An 8272-nucleotide genomic window follows, 5' to 3' on the forward strand; every position below is an offset into this window, starting at 1 on the left:
CATCATTACATGCAATGGTTGCATGGGTTTGTTGACAGAATATATTTTGGAAATGCATAATACAAAGTTTACTCGTGTGGTGCTGTGGGGTTGTTTTCAGAAGAAAAAAAATGTTAATGTGATATTATCGAACATTTCTACTGTGATATTGTACAACTTTTTGACTCACATGCGAAGCAAAAGTGAGTCTATGTACTCACCCGAGTCGTCCGTCCGTCCGTCCGTCCGTCCGTCCGTCCGTCCGTCCGTCCGTCCGTCCGGAAAACTTTAACGTTGGATATTTCTTGGACACTATTCAGTCTATCAGTACCAAATTTGGCAAGATGGTGTATGATGACAAGGCCCCAAAAAACATACGTAGCATCTTGACCTTGCTTCAAGGTCAAGGTCGCAGGGGCCATAAATGTTGTCTAAAAAACAGCTATTTTTCACATTTTTCCCATTTTCTCTGAAGTTTTTGAGATTGAATACCTCACCTATATTTGATATATAGGGCAAAGTAAGCCCCATCTTTTGATACCAGTTTGGTTTACCTTGCTTCAAGGTCAAGGTCACAGGAGCTCTTCAAAGTTGGATTGTATACATATTTTGAAGTGACCTTGACCCTGAACTATGGAAGATAACTGTTTCAAACTTAAAAATTATGTGGGGCACATGTTATGCTTTCATCATGAGACACATTTGGTCACATATGATCAAGGTCAAGGTCACTTTGACCCTTATGAAATGTGACCAAAATAAGGTAGTGAACCACTAAAAGTGACCATATCTCATGGTAGAAAGAGCCAATAAGCACCATTGTACTTCCTATGTCTTGAATTAACAGCTTTGTGTTGCATGACCTTGGATGACCTTGACCTTGGGTCAAGGTCACATGTATTTTGGTAGGAAAAATGTGTAAAGCATGTGAGTCGTATGGGCTTTGCCCTTCTTGTTATTGTATATGTTCATTGCAGAAAAATGATTAAAGAGAATTCCAATTGTTTTGTTCAAAATGTCACATTTCCTGTAAAGAAATGGTTATTTTAAACTCCTCGCTGGATAGCCTTTTCTCACAAAAACGACTATCTGTCATGTGAAACGTATACTCCTTTTTTGACAACGGTTGTGCATGTTATCTAAATGCAAAAGATTCTTTCTTTATTTGGTGTTTTACGTCGTTTTCAACCACGAAGGTTATATCGCGACGGAATGCAAAAGATACCAACGTGACACACACACACATTTTAAAGGCACAGTAAGCCTCCAGAAATCCATTACTGAGCTCCCCGAGCCTCTACATACAGTGCAAGCATACTTCCATTTGAACGCTAACCGAACGGGAACATCCTGGCTGCTTTCTGTCGAGAGTGAGACATTTTCAAAGAATTTATTTTCGTGGAATATTCGAAGGGACAATCAGGTGCCTCGTTTTGGTGCTTGACCTAACTTTTAAAATCTAAATAATAAATTGACAGCTTGTTACACAAACATTTTTAAATCATAAAAGAATTCTTTTTTCATCAAGACAAGATCAGTACAATTCGAAGTTTTGAAAGTTTCAAAAAAAAGAAAAGCCCGGAAACGTGTCACGCAAAACGTCTTTCTCGTAGTAGACGACGGTTCTGCATAGCGCCAGTTCCTCTGAAAGGTCAATCTCCACCGCTCTAGTTCGTGTGTCTCGCAGCCGTTTGTTGCGTTTTAGATTAAGAGGTACACAATACAGTGCTATTGCAGATAATCTTACAGCGAGTCGCATTGAAATCACAAACTGACGACTAAATTGTGAAAAATGAATTAGGATCACACGGGTTCACGTGAAGCGATTTTTAAACATTTAGGAGTCAAGTAACCGATTAACACCAAGAAACAGTCGTCGCCGATGACTAACCACAACCGAAGACCAAGGCGGGTCACGCTCGTCTCCGCGTAGCGTGCAAACGCAGTACTTGTGCCTACTTAACCTATTTTCTGTAATTCTGAGCACAGTTTTAGAGTACACATGACATATGTATACATTTTTGAACTCGAGAAATTGAGGAATACGATGCAATCATTGTTAAATCTGTCAGTGAAAATATCATTTTAATGACAACTTTAATTAGCAAACTTGTGACTGCTTCTGATCCGCTTGTTTTGTTGTTGTATGGAAGCCTCATTGTTTGGTGTATGCTGGTAACGTTCACGCTCTCACCAACACACAGACTCATTGTTGGTCTAGTTCTTTTTAATTTGGTTTGTTTGTTTGTTTGCTTAACGCCCAGCCGACCACGAAGGGTCATATCAGGGCGGTGCCGCTTTGACATTTAACGTGCGCCACACACAAGACAGAAGTCGCAGCACAGGCTTCATGTCTCACCCAGTCACATTATTCTGACACCGGACCAACCAGTCCTAGCACTAACCCCATAATGCCAGCCGCCAGGCGGAGCAGCCACTAGATTGCCAATTTTAAAGTCTTAGGTATGACCCGGCTAGGGTTCGAACCCACGACCTCCCGCTCACGGGGCGGACGCCTTACCACTAGGCCAACCGTGCCGGTCTTTTTAATTTGGTGACGGTAGAGAGAGAGAGGTGAAAACTGTGGGCAAAACAAAAACCACATAAGCCCTACAGAATTTCAACTGTTAAAGCCATATGTACTCGATGACTATACACGCTAATTGCTTTACCAACAGCTGGAGACATGCTAAATTAAGTTCCCTGCAAAATATTGTGGTCTAGGACCCCTTCAATGTTGAGATATGTTAATTTTCATTTTGATCTGGATCGTCCTATTTATAGATTTGCCAACAGAGGTAGCGTTGACGCAAGGGAAATAACTCCGCGTCTTTGTTTACATCCAAAGTTTTTGAGACTCTAAAACAAGCTGTAATGCATGTATATGGTCCGCGCATGGCGACATATCGTCATTACATGGTCTTATGGTGCGTTTGACATCGATTATGGGCAAACTACACTTTGTAAACACGGGAGCGCGTTCATATGCCTTTCACTTAAACACAATATTTAACACATATTTCTTGCTTATAAACTGATCAGAGAAAAAAGGGTAGCGCGAATGAAAAGAGAAAAGAAGAGAGAGAAACATGAAAGAGACACAGAGAATGAGAAAGAAGGCGAGAAAGAGCGGAGAGAAGTAGAAGTAAACAAGGAAACAAAGGAAGGAAGAGAGAGAGAACTCAGAACTCAGAACTTTATTACATAAGGATAAAGGTTTTAGGCTTAGCCTAATCTTCCAACCTGTCCTTGGAACATATACAGAGAGAGAGAGGAGAGGGAGAGAGAGAGGAGAGAGAGAGAGAGGAGAGAGAGAGAGGAGAGATAGAGTGAGAGAGAGAGGAGAGGGAGAGAGAGGAGAGGGAGAGGAGAGAGAGAGAGAGAGAGAGAGAGAGAGGAGAGGGAGAGAGAGAGGAGAGGGAGAGAGAGAGGAGAGGGAGAGAGAGAGGAGAGGGAGAGAAAGAGGAGAGAGAGAGAGGAGAGGGAGAGAGAGGGAGAGAGAAACGGACAGACCGACAGACGCAGAGAGAGAGAGAGGGAGAGAGAGAGAGAGGAGAGAGAGAGAGAGAGAGGAGAGAGAGAGAGAGAGAGGGAGAGGAGAGAGAGAGAGGGAGAGAGAAACGGACAGACCGACAGACGGAGAGAGAGAGAGACAAACCAATAAAAGAAGACAAAGTCAGACAGACAAACAGAATGGAGAGAAAGAAAGAAAAATGGAAGAAAACGTGAGCAGACACAACATCAATTAATACAATATTTCTCATACACAAGAGAAAAAGGGAAGAAAAAGTAAGCATACACATCATCAGTTAATACGATATTTCTCATACACAAGAGAAAAAGGGAAGGAAAAGTAAGCATACACATCATCAATTAATACGATATTTCTCATACACAAGAGAAAAAGGGAAGGAAAAGTAAGCAAAAAAATAACTTTCCCCTTACCGTATTCCAGGTTCACACAGCACCATCACAACACAACCCCCTCAGTGGAAGGACACAGGACGACAAATCTCAACACCCAAAACTGACTAACATCAACACCTCCGAACTCACAAAACTGAATAATAGCTCACCGTATAAAAATAAGAAACTGCAAAGCACACGCAAAAACACGTTCTCCATGAAACACTAAACAAACAAACAACTTCACGAGACGGCTTGAACAAGGCTGAACTCGCAAAGCTGAGACACACACACAAACAACACACACACAAAACACGAAAGTGAGGGACATTTCACGAGCAACAAACAACAAACTTGTCCACCTGTCATAAATCACAACTGAATACAAAAAAGAGTTCAAACCCCGATTTAAAAAAGAGGCCCTGCACGGGCAGGCACAAAACTAATTGACTAGTTGTGAAGCCTCCAAGCCGAAATGCAATACCAAAGTCCGGGCTTTGTCGAAGATGCGTGTGTGTGCCCGTGCGTGTGATTGTGATAATGTTTTATTGAGCAATGTGTTATTCATTGATAATTATGTGTGTAATTGCATGTTAAATAATGTTATGTTGTCGTAGTTTTTTGATTGTACAGCGCTTTTAGCAGGGTTAAACACTGGATACATGCGCTATAGAAATATTATGCATTATTAAAGGAATCGAAACATTTTTCACACCCTGCCACAAAGAGGTGATTGGCGGGCTGGCAAAGCGGCATTTAAAGAAAAGATTTGAACATTGTGACAGCATCACAAAACTGACCATATCTCTTCAAAGAGAGGTTCCAGTTTGGATCTCTGACACCTTTCTGTGCTTTGGGTTGCTTTTCCATCAAATCATGCCAGTCTAAGCGAAATGTGGGCATCAATCCATGCCTGTTAAAATAATTGCAATTGAAATTATGTTAGAAACATATTAAACATGACAAAAGAACATACAATACATATTTTCATTTAACTTCTTTACGAGTGTGACTTTTTATGTTGTTATTCAGTTTTAAAGAGAAAGAATTTAAAAATGCAACAATTTGTTACAACAACAACAAAATTATGACAGGGAACAAATTCTTGTGAGCTGACAGAGAGCTCAAGTTACCATTATTCCGTAACTTGCATTTCAAATTACTACGATATATATCATGCAAAGCAAACGACAGCTATATGTGCCAATTAAAAGATGTGAAACAAAATGTCGCTAGCCCGATGCATCCCAAAGTTGCTGCATCTGATTTTTTTGGATTTTTTTATTTACTATATTAACATATATCATGATTGTATTGATTGTATTTATTGTTCAAAATGCCCCCATGGGTTATGGACCAATAAACTAACTTGATTTAAAATTCGATGTTACAACCAAAAATGTTGCATCAGACCAGAATTTTCACTGCCCAGCCGGGCGAGTTGCCAGGCGGTTTCCGACTAGCCCGGCGGATTTTGTACTCGCCCCTGGCGACCGGGCGGACTATTTGGCCATCCCTGCTCTCTCTCTCCCCCCCCCCCCCCCCCCCCCCCCCCGCCCCTTTCTTACAACATAATCACGATTTGTACTGGTTTTTAAATCTTCTTCAGCGTTGGCATCTTTTTTTTTTTTCAAAAAGAAGTGCGTAGTGCAGCAATAAAAGCCCCCCCCCCCCCCCCCTCTCTCACAACCCACCACTTTCACTGGTCTCCTTTTATCTCCATCTATATAATTGCTGTACGATTTATCCGGGGTAGAGAGGGAAGGTGAAGAAGGATGTTGTTGGGGGGGGGGGGGGGGGGTAAGAAGACAGCGAGCGAGAGAGAGAATGGTGTGCGGAGCCAAGGTTACGAGGTGGTGGTTTAGTGGTAATGACCACTGCTGCAGTTGCGTGTTATTATTTCGCTTGGTCTTTGAACTTGCATAAATCCAGCTCTGTCGATTTGGATTTTTTTCCCTGCAAAATGTATTTTTCCATTACAGGTGCTCAGGACATCCGTGGCTTATGGCGGATATACCCGACTACGCAAGCAGCCAGAAATGAGTTGCTCATCAAAGGTATGAATGTTCGCAACTGTACCCGTCCCCAAAACACCGCTTGAGAAAACACTCGCTGTTGCCGGGTTTCAGGCAAAGATCTACCATAGGGAACAGAAGACAGTGAGAAAAGATATTGTATGTTCAAAATGTCTGCAGACCAACCACCATGTCTCTGTGTGTGAAAATGATGTGGTGTGCCTTGCTTGCAAGTTGGCGGGGCACAAGCGTGGGGACAGTGTCTGTGCTTTCTCCGGAAACAACACAGTGCAGAACATGACAGGACAAGACAGAGACAAACAGACAAACGCACAGACGGTAGTGGAGGCTCAGTCTTCCATTGACACTAGTGCAGCCACACATGACAGCGCGCTGCACGTGCTAAGCGTGCCAAGCGTTAGCAAAACTGACAAAGACGAACATGGTTCAGACAAAACAAAGGGGAAGGGAGGTGGAGGTAAACAGGTGTTGTCAAGAGGGAGAAAAGAGCAGAAAACACCAGTCGACAGAAGACAGCTCACCCTATCCATGAGTATGCCACGCGTGGAGCACGGGAGACAGCGATCAACAACACCTAAGCGTCGCCTTTCTGGGCCCGTATGCTTATGGGGGAAGTTCGCGACAACTGCCGAAGTTTTGAGTGACATCGGAAGTACTTGCCTCACTTTCGTATGCATGGGCCGGAAAAAGGGTTTACCTCGAAGCAAAGCGAGGAAGTAACTCAGGGTATTTTGCGACTACTTCTAAAGTTTTGAGTGACATCGGAAGTACATCCTCACTTTCGCATGCATGGGACGAAAAAAGAGTTTACTTTGGAAGCTAACGAGGTAGTAAATGAGGGTAAATGTACTACAGCCAGACCCAGTAGTAAACACGCTACTTCCACAGTTTCTCAGTGCAAAAAGGCAGGGCTTTTCTTCAGTTTTTCATGTCAAACCGAGCTGACGCTCCAAAAGAGAGAAAATAGAGGGAAAAGTCGTATCTTCTGCATGCATTTCGTGCAAATTTCCCTGAATACAAACCTGAGTTGCCAGCTTTGACTTTTGTTTGTTGATCTGGGTCATTGGCCACCACTCTTTCATTCCCGCTTATACGAGGGGGTTTCTGTGTTTCTATGAAAATGGGCGTCGTTGTGTGCATGTGTGAGTGTGTGTGTGTGTTTGTGTGCGTGCGTGCGTGTGCGTGTGTGTGTGTGTGTGTGTTCGAGTGTTTAAGTGTAAGTTTCTGCTATTTTTTTTGTCATTGCTTTATCTGTGTGTGTGTGTGTGTGTGTGTGTGTGTGTGTGTGTGTGTGTGTATGTGTGTGTGTGTGTGTGTGTGTGTGTGTGTGTATTTGTGCGAGTGCCTGTCTGCCTGTGTGTGCGTGCGTGCGGGTATAATTGTGCGTCTGTTCCTTCATACGTTTGTTTGCGTGTTCGCGCGTGCCGTGTGTGTGTTTGTGTGTGTGTGTGTGTGTTTTTTCGATGTTATGTGTGTGTTCGACGGTGTGTGTGTGTTCGACGGTGTGTGTGTGTTCGACGTTATGTGTGTGTTCGACGGTGTGTGTGTGTATGTGTGTGTGTGTGTGTGTGTGTACCCACTCCCCACACTATGATGAGCTGACTATATTTGCGCCTTGATATTTTATTCATGTTCTTACGTTTTATGCTGTTTATTGTGATTCACCACACCCGAGTTTATCGTAATTGAGATAATAAAGTGTTCTATGTCTATGTATTATGTCTAATACACATGCACACACGCACGTAGGCTACACAAATCCAATCTTGACTTTGAACTTTATATAAACATACATCCTCTTCACAATTAAAGGCAGAGTAAGCCTCCCGTAAACCATCACAGAGCTCCCCGAGCGTCTAAATACAGTACAAGCATACTTCCATTTGAACGCTCACCGAACGGGAACATCCTGGCTGCTTTCTGTCGAGCGTGAGACATTTTCAAAGAATTTATTTTCGTAGACTTGTTCGTTAACAACAACGGCGCCTCGTTTTTGCGCTAGACCTAACTTTTAAAATCTAAATAATAAATTGACAGCTTGTTACACAAACATTCTTAAACCATAAAAGAATTCTTTTTTTTATTAAGACAAGATCAGTACAATTCGAAGTTTTGAAAATTTAAACAAGTCGCGTAAGGCGAAAATACAATATTTAGTCAAGTAGCTGCCATTTTTCAGCAAGACCGTATACTCGTAGCATCGTCAGTCCACCGCTCACGGCAAAGGCAGTGAAATTGACAAGAAGAGCGGGGTAGTAGTTGCGCTAAGAAGGATAGCACGCTTTTCTGTACCTCTCTTTGTTTTAACTTTCTGAGCGTGTTTTTAATCCAAACATATCATATCTATATGT

General features: G+C 42.5%; 1 protein-coding gene across 1 annotated transcript in view; it reads left to right on the forward strand.

The window, feature by feature from the left end:
- The first annotated feature begins 5221 nt into the window (after nt 1–5221).
- Nucleotides 5222–8272, forward strand: part of LOC138951309 (uncharacterized) — an 18114-nt gene continuing 15063 nt past the window's right edge. Inside the window, exons 1-2 of the mRNA XM_070322936.1 lie at nt 5222–5233; nt 5868–5942. Of these exons, the coding sequence (XP_070179037.1) occupies nt 5222–5233; nt 5868–5942 (87 nt within the window). The remainder of the gene's footprint in view (nt 5234–5867; nt 5943–8272) is intronic.

Source organism: Littorina saxatilis, linkage group LG16, assembly GCF_037325665.1.
Source record: "Littorina saxatilis isolate snail1 linkage group LG16, US_GU_Lsax_2.0, whole genome shotgun sequence".
Taxonomy (NCBI): domain Eukaryota; kingdom Metazoa; phylum Mollusca; class Gastropoda; order Littorinimorpha; family Littorinidae; genus Littorina; species Littorina saxatilis.